This window comes from Pelecanus crispus, chromosome 5, assembly GCF_030463565.1.
Source record: "Pelecanus crispus isolate bPelCri1 chromosome 5, bPelCri1.pri, whole genome shotgun sequence".
Lineage (NCBI taxonomy): Eukaryota > Metazoa > Chordata > Aves > Pelecaniformes > Pelecanidae > Pelecanus > Pelecanus crispus.
Window position 1 is genome coordinate 72,233,071 of NC_134647.1, and position 19,955 is coordinate 72,253,025.

At 49.0% G+C, this 19,955-nt stretch overlaps 1 protein-coding gene across 5 annotated transcripts in view; it reads left to right on the top strand.

The window, feature by feature from the left end:
- Window positions 1–19,955, top strand: part of ERI3 (ERI1 exoribonuclease family member 3) — a 134,124-nt gene that overhangs the window by 41,068 nt on the left and 73,101 nt on the right. For all 5 annotated transcript variants that reach the window (XM_075710755.1, XM_075710752.1, XM_075710753.1 and 2 more), the window contains one exon: window positions 12,535–12,607. In XM_075710755.1, the coding sequence (XP_075566870.1) occupies window positions 12,535–12,607 (73 nt within the window). The remainder of the gene's footprint in view (window positions 1–12,534; window positions 12,608–19,955) is intronic.

A 19,955-nucleotide genomic window follows, 5' to 3' on the forward strand; every position in this document is an offset into this window, starting at 1 on the left:
CAGCATGTATGTGCCATTTCTTGGTTATTAAAAGGACCCCTGAAAAGGAGCTGCCCTCTGAGTCAGTGCTCTTCCATGCAGTTAATTGCAGGAGGATTTTGCTTAGACTGTGAGGCTTAGTATTTTCAAACTCTCCCTGGGCTAAGAGGGTGAATTAATACCCAAGTCTCCCTGCAGCTGCAGGGACTGACCCTTGTGTGCCGTCAGTAAGCAGTCGGGGGAAGAATGCTTCTGCCGGGAGCAATTCAAACTTTGAATTGCTCTGGAGGAAGTCCACTTGCTTTCTGCATAGAGATCAAGGGCGCTTTAAGGGCTGGCTGGCCAGGTGTCTCAGTCTTTCATCTCTATATCCTTACATTGTGCCACACTTTGGGGGCCAAAATAGCTTCCATTCCTTGGGGGTCCAAGCAGGCTCCATGGTTACTGGGAAAGGAGTGATTACCTTGGACTGACAAGTTAGCTGAAGGATGGATGGCTGTGGTTGCACAGCAGGTGTGAGATGGATGGATGGGAGGTGGTTCAAGGGGAGGTTCTTGTCAAGTCACTGCGGTGTGTGTGTGAGAAAACAGAAACGGCAAGCCGTTAGGCTATGTATTTCAGGTGTGAGGAAGCTGCCGAAGTCCCCTGGCATTGTGAAATGCCAAGTGAAATGTTACTGCCACGTGGAGCACAGCAGTGTGCCGGGATGAATGACACTGGTGTAGGGAGAGCACACGTGGCTGGTGCGGAGGGTTAATGTGTGTGAGGGTGATAGGCTTGGGCAGGGTTTTGTCATCAGGGTTGCCATGCTTGGGAAGCACGGTCTAATGGCAAGATCACATGAAAGGAAATTGGAGCTTGCAAGGAGAGTGCTAAAAGTCATCAATTGCCAAAGTTTTTTTGCGTTTGCTGCAGGCCTGAAGCAAATTGCTGGCTTAAGGGGCTCTAAGCACCTGGGTCTTGCACTGGATTCACGGGTAAGATGAAATTAGGAGGGGGCTAAGTAATTAATTCCTCTTGCTGTGACCAGGACGGGAGATGATTCTGACTTGCCACTTCTCCTCAGAAGTTTCTTCAGAAGCTGGTAAGGACTCTGGTTGTGAAACCTGGGAAGCAAAGAGGATCCCTGGGTGCCTGACAATTCCTTTTCTCTGCTGGTTCTTTCTCGCAGGCAGCCTCGGGCTGCCTGTCTCTTTGTTAAGAGAGTGACAGCAATGTGACACCGTGAAAATAATTACTAACAAATCACGGTGGTGACTGCAAACAGCTCGCTGTCTTCAGAGGCATGTCAGGGAGCATTAGAGCAGGGCCGTGGGAGCGACAGAGCGGCTAGGGGCTCTTTCTCTGCTCTAGGCTGAGGGAAGATCTTTGGAGACCTTTGGCGCCCACCACCCCCACATCATTCCCTTCTCGTTGGCTTTTTCTTTCTTTCCTCCCTTCCCTGCCTTTGCCATCAGTAATTAAGCCCATTAATTGCACAGTGAGTTCAGGAAAGCTGAGAATGGTAAGACTGGGCTTCTGCCTTCCCTGGATTCAGCAACCAGCCACAGAGCAGCGGAGGAATTTCTGGAGGGGTATCGTGGGCAGAAGCACAGCCAAGCTGTCTTTCCTATCTTGCAGCCATTGTGTGCTGCCCAGGGCAGTAATGTTTAGTAGGTGTGTGCCCCTAGGAGTTCGTGGGCTGCTGGTACAGTTGGAGAATGGCCTGTGTCCTTGTCCTTGGGAGCCTCCAGTCTCAGTGAACCTGAAAATAGGTTTGTGTTTCTGTAGAGCATCATGGCAAACATGCAGTTGACTGGTATCTCTAGCAAAAAAATGGGCAGAGGAATGAGAGGTCCCTCCAGGATGCAGTAGGGACGGTGCCAATCAGCGTGGCTGAAGCTGCAGGTGAAGATGATCCTTCAGAGAATAAACAGTGGACAGGTCATGGGTGAAGAAGGTGGTTGGTGCCAAACAGAGCAGCTGGGGGAGTCTCTGCAGGGATGAGGCTGCTGTGGTTGTGTTGGAGTAGGGACCCTTCTGCAGAGCTACATGGACAGAGTCTGAGGGGAAGCTCTCTAGATAGCCTCTCCTTACATTGCTATAAAGCTCCCTCTGAAGGGAGGGTCTAGCAGAGATACTGATAGGAAACTGGAAAGAAGCTGCTGGCTGAGGTGTCCTCCAGCAGCATTGATAATCAAACCCCTGGGCAACCTTTGAGAGGGGAGCTCACAGCCTTCCCTCCTTGCTCTTGGTGGTATTTCATCCTCTGGTTTGAGAACGGGCTGTGCCGTCTGGCAATTACCCATGCAGAGGAGCGCCCTGCAAGGGGAAGCAGAAGATGCGGGTGGGAGCCCGCTGCCAGGTGCCTGCTCCACTGAGCAGCCCTCTTTCCCATTCCCCTAGTTACTCAAGTGATTTTCCTGACTGTCACATCTGTAAATAATGTTGCTGGCGTATCTAGCTAGATGCAGAGTGGTGATGGAGGGGGGAGGGCTGGTGCTGAGGGTGGCTGTAACAGCCCCTCTCCCCGACTCATACAATATTTATGCAGGGCTGGGAGTCGGCGGCACTGACCTCCGGGTCGTGCTGTTAAACAGCTCCTGCAGCCCCTGCATCCTAATTGCTGCACTTGTCCTTTGCTCTGGAGGATTCGCTGCTCCTTCTCTCCGGCGAAGCAAATACTAATGGCAGCTTGTGCTCGGAGGTGGGGAGCGGTCTCTTCCCCACAAGGAAAAGACGAACTTGTTTCCCCTCGTGCAGATGTAATTTTCAGCTGCACAGAAACCTGTACTCGGACCCTGTTACGCGACATGCCAGGCTCTCTGCTGCTGCCAACCGGGAGGCTGTGCCGAGAGCCCGTGGAGCTGTTGTGCGTGTAATTTTGGATCATGTTTCATCAGAAAGGATGGGGAGGGGTTTTACCCCATCCCACTGGCTCCTTACAGGATTTCTGTCTTCCCCTTGGTGGGGAGAGGGAAGAAGAGGCAATCACAGAAGTCAGTTGAGAGAGTACACCTGGACAGCGTAGTGCCAGAGGGCGGCAAGATGGTGCGAGGAAGGAAGAGGGGTTCAAACAGTGTCACAAGACAGAATGGCATATTTTTGTGTAGATAAATGATCTGCTTCAGTGAGTGGGAAGAGAGGTGATGCAGAAGGCTGGAGACCCTCTGTGTGGGTGAGGGGCCTCTGCCCCCCTTGCAAGCGATGCAGCCGTGGCTGGAGGTGGAGAGGTTTTTCACGTGGCTGGCAGGGGCTTTCAGCTGATTCAAGTGGTTCAAGAAAGCCCAAAAGATAAAGCTCTTTGATTGCTAGAGTTGCCATGGCTTTTCCCTGTGCCATTTGGCTGGGCTCCGTCCTGCTTGGGGCTTCACGTCAGGTGTCTGCGAGTCCAGTGACCCGACTGGCCACCCACATCCCTTATCCTGCCTTCCCGAGTTGGCAGGTCCCCTTTGTGACTGGAAAAGTGCTGTTTAGACTGGAGACTAATGGCCTTTAAGTGACATGATTGTATTATGTTAAGCATCTATAGGCTTTACCATTAGGCGCTAAGCAGTTTATGACTCATAGCAGAGAAATCCTTGTCCTGAAGAGTTTATACACTAAATGGTCTGGACAGGCAAGGCATGGAAGAGGCAATGTTTCCACCTGCCTGTCATACAGCAGGTCTAAGGAAGGAGTGGGACTGGACGTGTCTTCTCAGTCCTAGAGCAGCGCTTTGCTCTACGTCTTGCATGCTCCGGTTTCCTGGGGAGAAATACTTCTGCAATGGGAATTGTGCAGTGGGAGAAGAAGCACGTTTAATTTTAGCTTGGTTTTTGTGTGTGTTTTGGTTTTGAGGGGGCTTAGACACGATGTGTTGTGGGTGCATCCATTGCATCAGATATACTCCCTTACTCGGTGCGTAATTACAGTATTCTTCAGCAGGAGTCTGAATGCTCCCTCTTAAAACAGCTAGTATGCAGAGAACCAGGCGATTCCTAAATTAGTGTCTATATGAAAGACTTCATAAGAGACCATACAGGCGGAGAAAGGACACGCTCTGCGTTTGTAATCAGACTCCACTGCAGCGTGAATCACAGAATAATTTAGAGATCTCTAATCCAGCCCCCTGCTCAAAGCAGAACTAACTTCAAACTTAGATCAGGTTGCTCAGGGTCTTCTCCAGATGAGTTTGAATGTCTCCAGGGGAGGAGATTCCCCTACCAATCTGTTCCAGTGCTTTATTACCTGCACGGTAAAGAGTTTTTCCTGATGACAAATTGGGAGTTCACCTGCTGCAGCCTGCAGTCATGACGAGTGACTTTCACTGAGAACATGCCTGTGTGGTAGATGTACCCAGTATCCCATTTTGTACACTCCTATTCATAAGATGCTGTATAATGTCATATTTAGTAAGCAGATGGACTGTCACAGCAATCTTGTGTGTAGAAATCTGTTTTTAAGGGCTTTTCATAGTGGGTGATCTCAGCCTTGGAGACTTTCCAGTTTCTCTTTCCTTGGGAGCAGCGTGATGCATTTCTGATGTCAAAGGGAAGTCCACCCAGTCATCCTCCCTGTCTGGAAGGGCTGGTGAGAGCATTTGCTCTACCCCTTCACTCTTCTGGAGGACTCGGTATGGAGGAGTGCAAAGCTTCTGCCTGCTGCACTCCTAACCTCAGCTGAACCATGGAGCCAGCAAGCTCTGGTTTCCTGCATGATAATTAAGTAGTTATTTAAAAATCAAAAGGCTCAATTCTGATCCTGCTCTCACTGGCTACTTACTAACTCCAGGTAGAGTTACTCCAGATTTACTCCCGCATGCATAGCAGCAGAATTAGGCTCAGTAAACAGAGCTATGAATCTTTTTAAGAGAAGCTGTTAAGCGGTAGCACATAGATTTATTGTAGCATCATGTGTGTGCAATTGTTGATGAACATCTTCTGTTGGAGGCTGAATACCTGCTGTGTTACAGCCTTGCTTTTAATGTTGAGATAGCATCTCTGCCAGCATCTAGCTGACGCACAGACAGATACCCATAAAAGGGCCAGATCTCGCATGGTGTTAAATGCCTTCATGTTTCATTAAGGTTGATGGCAGTGGAAGGCACACAGTGCTTTGCAGGACGAGCGAGTCATGACGAGCCGCTAGCCCTGTGTGCTTTTTGTGGCAGAATTATTTTCCTAGTCTATACATTGCTCTGGTTGGAATCTGGGGTTACGGCCTTTTTCATTCACAGGCTACCTGCTTGGAAAGCATGAGTGTTGAGATTCTCCCAAATTTCTTATCGTCCAGCAAAAATTTAGAGAAGAGGGATCTGGCTGTTAGCAGATGAGTGGTGGGTGTTCAGACGTTTCAGCCAGTGCTGCTGTGAGTCCCGAGGCTTGCAGCTTACCTTTTAAGCTTCCTAGGGCAGGAATATGCCTTGGTAGAGAGAGAAAGCAATGCTGTCCAGAATGCGCATCACAGAAAAAGAAAGGAAGGTCTGAAAGTGCCAGGTATTAGCCTCGCTGCTTAGCCTGGGTTTTTTGGCCTCAGTACAGTAATCCAATTAAAGCTTGATGGAAAAAGATAACACACACTCCAGTGAAGGGGTTTGTGTGTCAACTGCTTTCCTTCCTGGGCAGCTGGAGTGGCCTTGGTTGTCTTGTGCATCACCACACCTCCCCGGGCCCTGCAGACCCACTGGTGCCTCCACATGCCGTGGTGTGTGCTCTTCTCCTGCATTGTGTCTCTCTTATTACTAATGGAGCATGGATGCATTTTAGCTGCTGGTCAGCCCTCATTAATATCCAGAGATGACAGGTTGACATTTGTAAAGAAGACTTGCATTGACCTTCATGTTGTGCATCGGTGCGGTTGCCATGCGGTGCCCTGTGCTGATGCTTCTTCCTGCACTGCCTCGGGAATGCATTCGTGTTAGCAAAGGGGCAGGCTGCTCTGTAACCCTTTGCTGCTGCTGGGAACACAGGCAGCATGTCTGGATGTCTCTGCGTCCCTCTGCCCATCCCAAGGACCATTCCCTGTAGAGCCTCTAGTGAATGGGACTGGGGGGTGTTGGGGTTGCACTCGTGGCTCCTTGTGGAGGTTGTTGTTTAGGTACTGGGATCTTAATGGAAGACGGCTTCATGCCAACAGTGATGTCCCGTCTGCTTCCTTTTCCTGGCTCCTGTTTGGGGATGCAGCAGAAGAAAAGGCTGCGCTGCCCAGGCATCCTGAGCGCTGTCAGTTGTCTGTCTCTCCCCCGACCCACCCCATCCCGGCTCGAGGACTGCTGCAGCCCACTCGGCAATGACATTTATTAACAGAGGGGGCTTTGAAAAAAGGCAGGCTGCTCCTGCAAAGGCTCCTCGCTGTAACTCCGTCTCCTCCTCTCACCAGCCCGTCTGAGGCAATGGCTGCTGGTGTTGAAATTCATTAGTGTTTCCTGACAGGCGATGGAGGCTTGCTCTGTCTGTTCCCACTTCCCTGCTCTCATGTCCCTGCTTCACGCATGCTGATATTTAAAGCTGATATGTGTCTTGTAGGCTTGTTGCACTGTGACAAGTTTGGGGGTGGTTGAGAGAACTGAGAGGGTGGAAGGAAAGCAAAGAGGGAGGGAGATGGGACCTGTCTCAGGGTTTCTGTGAAAGCCCAGGGCTTTTCAGACCCTCTCCAAATGTATTGTCTTTCCACAGCTACTGCTTGTGAATTTTAAGTACAGCCATGCTAGGGTGGTTTGACCTGCAGTGACTGGGGACAGAGAGGGATGGCACCATCAGTGTGCTCGGTGAGAGCGGGGTGCAGTCACCCAGCAAGGGTTCATCTGTCGGGAAGCAAGGGCAGGCGGGCTCCTCTGGCCCCGTGGCAGGTCTGCGGGGCTGAGGAGCATGTGAGTGGGATGCCCAAGGCCTGGCAGGGGGTTCATCCCTCCGTCCTTCACTTTGGACAGGAGCATGAGGGGAGACTGGCTCAGCTCGTGCCTCTTTGCACTGGGCGGTGTGGTGACACCAGTGCTGGGGAGGAGACGTCTCCCTGCCAAAGCCTTGGATTATGCAGGAAAGCTGCTCCAGTCTAACTTGAATTATTGGGATGGCGGAGCTGGGGCTTGGGGGTATTTTTGGAGGTGTGTGTCAGCATGCTTCAATTTCCACAGGCTGTGGCACTGCTTGGGCTGTGCTCTGTGCCCAGGATGCTCCACTTGCATGTGGGTGCTGTGGCATTGTGCTGTCAGAGCCTCCTGGCCTGGCACAGTGGTTTTGGCAAAGCCCAACTAGGCTTTCAGCCCCTCCATGAGGAGCTCCAGCGGCCTCAGTGCTTTGGAGCAGGGTCTCACCACTTTGTGTCCCCAGGCTGTTGAACCCTCCTGACTGAGACACAGTGTTTTAACCACGTTTGGATCAACCTTAGGCTGCCTCTTTGGGAGGGTGCGGGTTTACCTCAACTGCTTTAAATTCCTGGCTTGGTTCCAGCTCACTTGAGGTTCAGTGCACACAGATGTGGCTTTGCCTGTCATGGTCCTGTTCTGCTAAAACGTCTCAGGTGCCTTAGCACCACTAGCTTTCTCTGTTAGGAGCGGGCGCCCAAGCTTTCCTCTTGGTGTGGCAGACATCCCACCCTGCATCAAAACAGAGCAGCACCTCGGCACCACATGGTCCAGAGCGACACCTTGACCAGCCTTGCTTTGAACTAGGGTGCAAGGCTGAGATGGTTTGACAGCTCCTCTCTTCGGCTATCACCTTGTTGCTGTTGCGTGCTGTTACATCCAAGCAGCTTCGTTCAGGCTTTCCAGTGAAGGATTTCCAGGGCGGGAGCCTGCCTGCCCTCTCCTTTGCAGCCTGGTGCAGTGGGCTTGGCCGGGACACAATTAAAATGTTCTGCATCTCTTACAACTGAAGGTCTCCAGGGCATGGATTTTTTGGAAGGCTGAGACCAGGTCTATAAAAACCAAGATTTAATGTCCCTTTATCTTTCCCATAGAGGGACTTGTTCTTTTAACTGGCTCAATATCAATACGCCCAGTGTGTAGAAAGTGGCCCAATTTCTTTGTCTCCTGACATCCTGAACCCAGAAGCAGATGGACGTTAACCAGCTCTGATTAGTTGGGAGAATCAAGCATTAATTTTTTATACGCCAGGACCACCTGAGTGATGGAAATCAATTATGGCTGCCCCTCCCCCTTCCATATTAATGTGGTGGCTCCGAGCGGAGATGGAGGAACCTGTTGCAATGAGAAACCCCTATTTCTTAGCTTGACCCCCTAGATAATTAGGGTTAAATTGATATGCTATCGCACTGGTGACACATTTTATCTGCCTCTGTTTGTACAAGAGGATACAATAGTGGAGGAAGGACCAATTTGTGCCCTGCTCTAGCTAACCAGACCGAGATAAAAGGTGTCACTAGTACGATAACGTTCTTGCCTCATGCTCCTTTATTGTTGCTCAATTTGCCTTTTTTTTTTTTTTTAATCCTGTTCTTTTTCTTTCAATACCCTTGGTCATATTTTAACTCCATGCCATCGCATAATGACGCCCTGCTAAATGTGTGTGGAGATAGGCAACTCTGGCTGACAGCCTTCCCTGATAACCGAATTCCAGCCCATCCATCACTAGGCTGCTCTCCTTAACTTAAGGAAAGTGATAACTAAAGCAAGGCCGTTTATCACCGCCGAGCTGTGCGCTTCTTGCCGCCTTGGAGAGAGACGGCTTCAACGGGAGAAATGCAGCCATGTCACCTCGCCTCCTATTTGCATCCCGTTCATCTCCAGGCCCCATTTACCCTGCAGAGTGGAGGAGCAGGGCTGGATGGAAATCAGAGCCTTGGGTGATGAAAGCTCTCTGAAAATGTTGCAGAGTTGCCACTGCTGACCACAGTCCAAGGAAGACTTGGACTTGCCTGGCTAGTGGAGGAGAGTGTGCTACCTGATGTCACTTGCTCTTCTGCCCAAAGGGGACCTGCATTTTGGGAGTGGGCGGAGATTGTGCACTCCCATCTCTGCTGCTGGGAGGACAGACTTTACCAGAGCTGCACTGGAGGCTGGAAAATCCCACAGCCATTTTCAAGTTTCTCTCTATCAAGTGCAGTCATACTGGAAGCCACGACATTTGGCTGATGGGGTGGTTTTAAGAGCCAACTTCCTTCCCAAGGAGTGAAAGCTTCAGTGTTTGGGGAGGCAGCGAGACCATGTTCAAAATCTGGAAGGACCATGGGATGTTGAATGCAGTGACATGTGCCATCATTTATCTTCTCCCTTACCTGAGGGAGGGCCGGATCCCAAGCTCTTTGCTCAAGCAAAGCTGCCCCAAGTGAGCAAGGTTGACTCTTGCAAGAGTAAGAAGCCATACTGAGCATAAGAGTGTGTTTACCAAATGAGCTGCTCAAGTGAATGGTGGCCCTGATAAACGGAGATACTTCCTTACAAGCCCTGGTACTTCTATTCTGCAGGAGAGCCACAGATGTGCCTTGTTCACTCCAACCTGGAGAAGATGCTGGAGAAACTCTTGCCTGATCACCAGGCTGAGGAGTGGGGGGACCACTGCAGGTGACAAGCTTGGAGCTGGGAAGAGACATTGCAAGGGTGTTTTCCTTCCTGTAGCTACCTGGGGACCTGGTTTCTGTGCAGTGAGTGCTCCTGGTTCCCTGTGCTGGGAGCACTGCATGCCCAGACTAGACCAGACCCATACGGCAATCCTTTGCTAAAGGCAAGCGCATTGAGTGGCTGTGTCCCTGCTGGCCTAGAGCCACCAGGACTGCATCTTCCAGCTTGGGGAGTAGACTGATGCTTTGGTCCGTGCTGCTGACAGCCCGCCCAGGTTATAGCAGGAGCATACATCTTCTAGTGCTTGAAAAACTTGGTGAAGTCTCTCTGGTGCTAACGTGAAATGAGGGGAGCACAAGCACAGAGGGGGAGGGGGAATGTCCTTAGGTCACATGGCTTCACAGGCCATTTCTGGGGTTGTTTGCAAAAATGGGTCATTTATTTAGTTGACATATTTATTTGGAGCATTTATTTTCTCCAATTAAAGACCCACTGTCCAGCGCCCAGGGCATACTGCCATCAGTCTCAGGGTGGAAGTAGAACCAGACTGTCCAGTTTGCTGGGCCTTTAGGTCCCACAGGGATGGAAATGCTTTAGATGCCATTCATTGCACTGGGTGGTTAGCTGTCAATTCCTGTGGCTAACAAGGACAATGCTGTACTTGCTTCTTCTGGGCCCTATCCAAATGTTAGGTGAATTGATAATTATTCCTCTAACTTGGAGCTAGGCTGAGACCTGTATTAATGAAAACCACTTGGGTTGGGAGGAGAAACTCAGCTTTTAGTAACATACCTTTTGCTGACTGCTGTCATCATCCTCTCTAGCTAAGTGTGAACAGTCTAAGAGAGGTTGAGCTGATAACTATGTCTGTATTTAGACCAGTCATTTGTTTTAGAAGGTTCCTTTTCTTGTGATCTTTTTTGATTTGGGCACCAGTAGAAAGCAGCTTTCCTGGAGAAAGAGCTTTCTTAGCATGCTGGTTGGGGCTGGTGGGGTTTGTTCAACTACAGCATGTCATGGACATATGTGTAATGGCTGTAAAATGCATGGACCGGGCTGCTATTTATGTGACGGCTATGCAATTGCGAGGAGTGACTCCAGGTGGTTTATTTCAGTGCGATGGTGCTAGCATCAGATGAGCCGTGCCCAGAGATGAGACCGTGCTGTCAAGTCACATTGCTTACCCTGCAAATCGCCATAGCCCTGCTGCTTGCAAGCTCGTTCTTTTGACAGGCTTCCTGCTTTCAAAGAGATTCCTCTGGACCTCCTTATTCAAATGTGTTTGTATGACTTAAATTATTGCTCCTAAATGATGAAATGTGCATTTTTTCAGGACCAGGCATTTGGTTTTGGCACAGGGAGTTTATTCCTTTCTTAGCCTAAGCAGGGCTCACAAAGCCAGTACACTGGTGGGGCCCAGTGTGTACTGGCTCTGTTGGCCACATATTCCTGGGAGATTCCCCTGGATGTGTTTGCCAGCTTCCTTCCTTTTCTTCCCATAGAAATGGAGGCATCACTGAGACCAAACCACTCTGGTACTGCACTACCCCGAGTCTCACATTATCTGCAAGTGCGTTATCTGTGTCCCTCCTTCATCTCCTTACGTGGGAAACTGCTTGTAGGTCTGAAGAGATGCTGCCCTGTTCACTAGAGGGTTTGGAGCTGGGCTGAGCACTCAGGTACTGCATGGGGTGCTGATGGTGCACCCCAGCTCACAGCGGTGTATCTAGCTTGTATCCACATCTGACCAGAGCTTGTTCCTGAATTTCAGCTGTGAATCTGAAGTCCAGTCTGGATTATTCACTCTTTCCTCTATGGAGAGTGGGAGAAGACTTTGCCCTGAACGTGGTCTGTGTTGGGATGTTTGAGCAGCTGATGCTGGCACTTGCAGCTCTTCCCTCCTCCCCTACAGCCTGCAAGTGCCGGAGGAAGTTGTGAGATTCCCCACCCCCCTCTGTTTGCAAAAGCCGATTTCTGGGGTTGTGGCTTTTAACATGCACAAACAGCTCTAATTTAGTCATTTATTTAGTTGACATATTTATTTGGGATGTTCCTTTGCTTCAGTTAAAGATCCTGTGACCAGTGCCCCAGGCGTGCTCAGCAGTACGTGAATGAACAAGATCCATCAATTACTCTTGATCAGATCAAACCGGCCGGGGAAAACTCGCATAACTCATCTCCCTGCACAGGCTTGGCTGGAGCCGCACAGCTTTGCGACTCAGCCTTCCCCATCTGAGGGGCACGTCGTAGCTCCCCGGCGAACACGCTGGGGTTGGCACAGTGTGGGAGAAACAGCTTTCCAAATCCTGGGGTCCTGCTGTCCCTTCAGGCAATCCACCTCCCTTGCCAGTGCCATTTTGTTTTGTGATCCCTATTCCAGCGGCTCGCTATAGGAAGGGAGAGGTTAAATACATGTGTTCGCAGCTCTGGCTGCTGGTGCTCAAACCCGTAGTGAGACAGCGTGCAACACCTTGCATCTTCAGAGTTGTAACTGCTCTCTTCTTCCAAATACCTGCTTGGAAAACAGCCTCTGCTTTCTTAGCCCTAAAACATTGGTCCTGCAGCATTACTACCCAAAAAATGAATGCATTGATGTGTCCTTCCATCCCTCATGTCTCATTTGGTGTTTTAACCAGAAAGGCCAAATGGAAAAGCACCAGGGCGTGACAGGTGAATTGTCAGTCCTTCTGTCTGCCCTGTAAGCTGCTGGCTGAGCAGGATGGTTTTGCAGGGATTTGTGATGAGTTCACTTAGCTAAGGACAGCCCAGATGCTCCAGTCGTGTTTGTATGCCATTGTGAAGAAGAGCTGCATGCTGCACTTGCACGCAGCTCCTGGTCAAAATGTTCAGTCTGAAAGGTGTCAGCAGCCTGGATGTGGCTGGATGTATATAAGTCTTCAGCCAAGCTGTGCTCTCATGAGATTTTTTTGCCAAGAGCTATGGTCCTTCTGATGTGCAGCATGTTACAGCAGACTTGAGGGTCTCTTCCATCTCAGAACAAAATGCACTTAAGAAAACAGAGTTTGTGTTGTCAGGACACTGATTGAATCAAACCTGCTCTCTCTTCTCTCTTACAGGTTACCAGGACAATGCCAGTACTTAGGGCTGCCGGTTGCTGATTACTTCAAACAGTGGATTAATCTGAAAAAGGTACCTTTGTGCAAACTGCCATGGTCCCCGTCTCCCTCTCTCCCCCCTCCACTTGTCCTTCTCCTTTCCTCTTTAAGGAGGTGTCTAATAACTACTGCTGTTTTGCATTGAAATGAGTTATTTTCTCAGAAGCTGGGCTGAGCAAGTCCTCCGGCTCCCTATTGTATCTCCTCTAATAGAGTCTTACTGTACTTGATGGGATGTGTTCTGCAGCTGGGGAGAATCCCATTGTGGCAGGCACAGTGTGGTGTCTCTGCATAATAGTGGGACACTGTGAGGCCCCTCTTCAGCAAAGGTTGTGTTGGCCCCAGTGTTGCTGACTCTGTTTTGTTTTGCAGCCGTATAAGGAGCTCGGTTCCCTTCAGATCAAATTCTGGTTGATAAACATGTGGAAATATTCCCAAATAAAAATCAGTATTTCCCTTTGTGCTGTGGGGAAGGGGAGCTGTCTCAGCAGCACATCCACCTAAGAAACCAGTGGTCACTTTGCAAAGCAAAATACCTTGGACTTTACTGTTTGGTGCCTTGTGTTGTTCCACACCTTCTCTGGGTGGTTAAAGAGCAGCCTGCTGTGCGTCCACAGGGTCTGCTGGCACAGCTGCTCCATCTGCATGGAAAAGTGTGGTGATGCCATAAGCCACAAATCAAAGTGGGAAGAAAAGAACAAGTGTGATTACAAGCATTAGCAGGGTGAGGGGGGTGGCTGGCGTCTGTGCACGAGGGAAACTGGGGTGGCCCTCCTGGTTAAACCTTTAGATGAGTAAGATTCCCTTCCTCCATCCAATTTAATGTTTTATTTGGGTTTCTGCACCTTTTCCTGGTAATTAGGGGTCTCGGTAAGCGGAATTTGCTTGTAAACAGCTCGTTGTACTTGTGGGCTTTTCTTTTGTTCTTCTATTTATTTATTGTTTTAAAAGGAAGCATGAGTGACAGGCTGAGCGGCCGCGGAAGGACAATTTGCATGATCTGTTCCGTCAAATAGGGTAGAACATGAACTTAACAAGGGATGCTGGCAGCACATTCCCGGCTGAACTTGTCAAAGGGTCTTGTATTTCCCTGCTGTCAGAGCAAATCTTTTGGCTGATTGCTGGTCCTTGGTAAATGAAATCTGAAAGCACATTGGGGCATTCTGCAGTTCAGTGACCATTAATGATCGCCATTTGAAGTTCACTAAACTTCCGGTGAATGGATAGCAGCTATATAACCAGCAGGTTGATGGCTGCAGAATAATAATATTTAAAAAAAAAAAAATCCCTATGTACTGTGATGTTCGCTAAGAAGTAGGTTGATCCAGCCACGCTCCTCCTCTGGGCCTCAGGATGAATACGGCTCTTTCCCATAGTTCAAGGCTCTTGGATTTAGCGTGTTAGGAGCTGGGATTCATCATAACGTGGACATCCAGGCAAGTGGCTGTTCTTCAAGACAGGTGTTCATGTATTAGGCTTCAGCAAATACTGTGATGCTAAGTTGGGGGCTGGTGAGCATCTGTGAAGTACCAAGCACAGAGCTAAAGGCAGGAGGAGGAGGGAAGCTGTTGCAGTGAAGTGTTCCCCTGCCCAGCTCTCTGAAGCTGGCTGAGCATGTAGGGTGGGGGCACGTGGGTTGGGGTTGTCCTCCTCTACAGATGCATTACTCAGAAAGTAAGGCTCTGATCTCCCTCAGATCACACAGGGAGGAGATGCATGGGAGGAATGTTTATCTTCCTCCAACCCCTCTAATCCCTTAAAAATGGGAAGTTTTTCTGACTCTTTAATACCTCATGCCCTGTGACACACCTGGTGGTTCCAGGGTCCCTGCACCCTTCTGGGAAGTGACCCAGGTTGAAGAGGAGAGCAGGGACCTCTCCTGTCCTGTGGCTAAAGAGCTGCCTCCCCTGGGGCTTGCTCTTACCCCAGGGTGAGGATCTTTCCATGCCACTCACTGCCCCGCTCTCCGGGGGTGCTTGTGGGGGAACCGCCTGTGTGTTTTCATGAGAGAGGATTTCCAGCCTAGATAAATAATTCTGGCCAAGCAGGCAGACCCAATGGGACCTCAGTCTCTTTGAGTGAGCTCCCAGTGTGAGACAAATAAGGATGGACAGGTATCTGGCCCCTCTGCTCTTCCCGGCATAGCTCAGATGGCCCCTTTTCCCCTCCCTCTGGCATATTCCTGACTTAGAAATACCTCCTAGGCTGAGTCTGCCTCTGACCTGATCCATGAAGTGAAGGTGTTGGGGGTGGTGGTGTGAAACTGCTGATTTCTAGGTCATTGATAATGCAGAGACTGGGATGTTTCAGATGTCAAGAAAACAGTTCATGTGAGTGTAAATGGCATGTGTGACTGAGAGTAGTTTCCTGCAGGATGGCCCCACCTGCATCTGCTGTCTGTCCTTTGGGTCTCTGCTTGTGAGCAGTGATACCAAGACGACCCTACCAAGTTAGGGAACTGCTGCTGCAAATACAAGGCAATGCAAAAGAGTGGGATTACATACAGAAGTGTGTGTGCATGGGACAGATGTCTTTGTGTACCTGTGTGTAGTGTGGTAGCAACAAAATATCTTCCAGATTCCTTCCGCCCATGCACGCACAGCTTCAGCTCCTCTTTGTCTCCGTTTTGTATCATCTGAAGAAACAGTCCTTGTCCGTGCTGCCTCTGACAAAGCGTGGGATGCTCCAGAGCTCAGCAGTCCCTCTTCCCAAGGTGGTGAAATAATCTTTCTCAGGGTTCCTTCTCCAATAAACTTGTCGCTTGTCACTTCTGTGCTGCAGCAGCAGTTGAGGTGAGCACCCTGTGCCTCCAGGCCTCTTTCAGAGTATCCAAGACTTGCCTCTCAGGCAAGCTGAAGATGGGAATAAGCCCCTGCTAGCTGCCATGTTTGTGTTGCCCCAGGCAAACCTTTTTGGATTGATCTGGCCGTGCAGGTGGTGGTGAGCTCCACACCTGACTGCTGCGGTGGTGGCCACAGTGTCTTGGGATCTGTGAAAAAGCCTTCTGTGGAGGACAAAAGGAGAAAAACTGCCTGGGCACTTGACCGCATTTGCTGAAGTTTTACCTTGCCCTATGCTCCCCCAGCCTGCTAAGGCATCCCTTCCATCAAGCCTGATCGGTGTTTGCTGACATTTTTAATGTCACTGAGCGATCTTGTATCTCTGGTGAACTGTCAGTGTAGAGCTGACTTGGGGCAGAGAGTTTATCATGTTCTTCACTTTGATTAGCTCAGCCTTGTGGGAGGGCAGCAGAAAGCAGAGGAGGCTTTCTTCGAATGCTACAACATTTCAGATATCCCCCTAAACCATCTCGACAGAGACCCACCATCCCATCTGCCAGTTCTGCTTATGTGCTTGTCACGTCTATCCACAGAAGCCCCGTGGGTTAGGACTGAGGTGCAGAACCTGAGCTACATCGTTGGAGCTGGATGCTCAGGATAAAAATAGCAGGGAGTGCTTCACGTCAGGAGCGAGGGGCACCAGTGGAGAAATATGTACAGAAAGCAGGAGGCTGTGGGTCAAGATTTATGTGAAAAGGAAAGCTGCTGCAGCTAACAAGCTACAGCCAAACTGCTGCCCCAAGAGTATCCTCAGGTAGCCTGGATAAATTCATTAGTGCTTATTCTAACACAAGGATCAGCTCTCATTTGAGCTCCCTTTCCTCTTTTGGGAGCCTCTGTGGTTTATTGTTCCAGGTCCCACTTGACTTAGTGGCATGGCCGGTCCCGTGATGGAACCTTGCCCTGTGGGGATGGCGCCAGCGCTGTGTTAGGCTGAGGACACGGTGCCTGCGATCTCAGGGTGGCCAGGAGCCTGGGAATGGGAAACACGGCAGGCAGCAGGAGTGCCGGCACCACTGGGCTGGGAGCACATCACGGAGGGGAGAGTGGTTTGATGGAGCGAGGAGGTGGAAGAAGGACAGTGAAGCAAGATTTTCTTACAATTAGTTTGTGCAAGAAAAACATTAGAAGGATGATGAGGGTGTCAAAACAGCGAGACCAAAGGTTTAACCCAGATCCTCTCTGTGCCAGAGGCCAATAGCCGATGCTTGCAGGTGTAACAAGGAGAGCACAATTTGAGTCAGCTTTGTCTGGTTGCCAGCAATTGTCCTTCAAGGACTGAGAGTTGGCAGCTGCCTCCAGACAGCTGTGTCTAGCACCCACTGTTTTTACCATGTCTGTTTACCAGAAACTTGTACATTCTTTTCTGAATCTGCTCATGCTTTCGGTTTCTACAGCATCCTGCAGCAATGAGTTTTGCTATTTAATTACACGTTAATTGTACTCTGTTTATTCATATATTGTGTGAAGATGCAGGTCCTTTTGTTTCTTTTAAACCTACTGTTGGATCATTTTCTTGCGCCTAGGTCTTGCATTGTGTGAAAGAGCAAATAAGTGTTTCCAGTTCTTCTCCCTTGTGTTATTCTTGACTTGAGACCTCTGCCATACTCTTGCTTCATTGTGTCTCTTCCAGTGCAGCGTAACTTGTCGGAGGGCTGGCACAAAGGCACTTGCAGGCTCTGTGACTCTAGAATTCAGTTGTGGAAGCTATTTTTAACACTGTATACACTATCCTGATCTTCCATTTCTTCTCTGGATGTTATGTGGTTAAAAGATAAGAGGAGTGTTTTATGTAACCACTAAAGGTTTGTTTTATTCCTTGTTTTTCCAAAAGATATTTTATTAATTTTAAAAAATATAATCTTCATACCCATCACAGAGCTGCCCTTTTCTCAGGACAGCTGTCCTGGCATGTTTGACCATCTTTGATTTCTGTTCACAGAGGGCAGCATGTCTTTAGATAGATTAATAGTTGTTGCTTTAGAAGTGACAGAAAACTGGTCCTAGTTTGACATCCTTCTGAAGTCCAGGAGAGTTTTTATGAAAGGCAAGGGTTGAATGATGTGTGTGGAGGAATGCAACTTTCCTTCTCTGGGCATCACAAAACAGAGTTGATGGAGCCTTGGGGAGCACAGCGTGACCGTGCTGGGGGTGATGTGGCTGTGTGCAGAGCTGCCCTTTTCCAGCCCCAGCCTTTATTCATCTGTAGATACTCATAGTTGGAAGCAAACTGTTAATACACATGCACAAATGTTTTAAGGTCACCTACTCACCTTGTGAAATCTGACAGAGGAAGCATGTAATGGGATGGTTTTTTTAATATTTGGCAACTAGAAATAAACACATCTTAAACAAACAAAGATTTGCTAACAGCTTTTTGTCTCTCCTCTGAATTAACAATTCCTTCTGCCTTTGGGGTGGGAGGAGGAGCTCCGAGTGCTTCTCAGGCACTTGGTGCCAAAGCGTCTTGAGTGCTTTGGATGAAGAACGTTGAAATGGGTGTAACTGAGGAATGGTTTATTTTTTCGCCCGTATGCCTGGAAGTTGCTTTCATGAGGTCTAACTTCTTGAGGACTTAGTGTGATGGTTATCAATTGCCTGTTTATTGAGTTACTGGCTATAGGGAATATAAAACGCCTAGTAAGGCTAGAAATGACAGAGGAGGACTCCTCAGGCGGAGTGCTTCATGGCCAAAGCATCAAGCACATGAATAGATGTTGCCACTTAACTACGAAGACCTGCTTGTATACCCACGGTGCCCAGTGCTTTGCTGGTTTGCAGCATGGGTGAGCGCTCCGAGACCCTGTCACGCCTTCCTTCAGTGGGAGCTGTGCCTTCCTGGGCTCCTCACCCCCGGCTGCAGAGCTCTTGGCTTTGGAAAGTCTCTCTCAGAAGGCAGAAATGGGAGAGGTTGTGAAAGGAGACAGAAGGAGAAGCACAGCTCCGGGGTTAAGGGGAGTAAGAGTGTCTTTTCCATGGAGATTAGGAAAGAAAAGTGTCTGTGCAATGGCATTGGTTCATAGTTGGAAGGAAATGGAAGAAATTGCTTAGAACAGCAAAATGACTGTGTTTAATAAATACTTTGCTCTGTATTTACAGAAGGGCAGAGGATGCTGTATCACTGAACAGGAGATTTGCTTTTACAACACAATTTTCTGATAAAGTTAAGTGGTGGCTTTCAGTTGGCATTTTGCATAGCTGGTTACAGGAGTTTCAAAGAGCTAGCTGAGAAGTCCTGGACTGTTAATAAGTCTTTGAACATGGGGGAAGTTCTAGAGGACTGGAAGAAAGCTAATGTTGTACCAGTAATTTAGAAGGGCAAATGGGATGACCGATGAAGTAATTATAGCCCTATCAGCTTGACATTAATTCTGGGCAAAGTAATGAAAAGCCAGATATCATAGTTGATTAATAAAGAATGAAAAGAGGGTAATATAATGCCAATCAATGTGGATTTATGGAAACTAGATCTTTTTCAAACTAACTTGATATTTTTTTTATGAGACTACATGTTTGGTTGATAAAGGTAACCATGTCAATGTAATATACTTCTGGAAGGCATTTGACTTGGTACCTTATGACATTTTGATTAAGAAACAAGAGTGATACAAAATCAACATGGCACACATTACATTGATTAAGAACGAGCAAACTGACAGCTCCTAGCATTTAATTGTAAATGGATAATCATCATGGAGTGCATGTCTTCCTAGTGGGGTCCCACAGGGATCTATTTCTCAGACCTCTTGTATTTAACACTTTTATCAATGCCCTGAAAGAAAACATAAAAATCATGTTCGATAGAGTGTGCGGATACTGCATCCAGGAGGCGGCTGCTGTTGGATTTATAAACAGGTGATGGTAAGTACGAGCAGAGGGGCTGGATCATCTCTTTCTTTGGGACTGGTTTAATCGGTATGGGATGCTGGGTCCCATCTCTGCATTGGAAAGGATTCTGGAAACTTGAAGACTGGATGAGAACTGCAAGACCCATGGGAACACTCGCCATGCAGTAAAGACCCTGGGAGCCATTTAGGGTACCGGAGAGAAGGGTAAGAGAGACTAGGCTGTAGTCCCTAAGTATCTAAAGGGAGAGCCGAAATGTGGTGAGAGGCTCCTTCAGTCCAGCAGACAAAAGCATAAGCAGTTCCAGTGCCTGGAAGCCAAAGCAAGGTAATTCAGGTGCAGATTTTTACAGTGAGGGTAATTAACCATTGGAACAACTTACCGAGGGCTGTGGTGGATTCTCCAGGTCAGGAGGGAAGGTTTTTTCCTAAAAAGATCATCTCTGGTTCAAATGGGAATTAATTTGGGGCAGCCTCATGACCTGTGCAGGTCAGGCCAGCCGATCGCGGTGGTTTCTTCTGCCGTGATAATCTTCGACTGTCCGTCTCGGCGTAGCTCTGGCTGCTCCGTTCCCTTGTGGTGAGAGCACCCTCGAAGGCTCCTGACTTGGGGGAGGGTGGGTGGCACGAATGCCATGAGGCTGGGGACGGAGGGGACGGCATCCTGGGAAGCGTGGCGCCGCTGGCACGGGCAGGG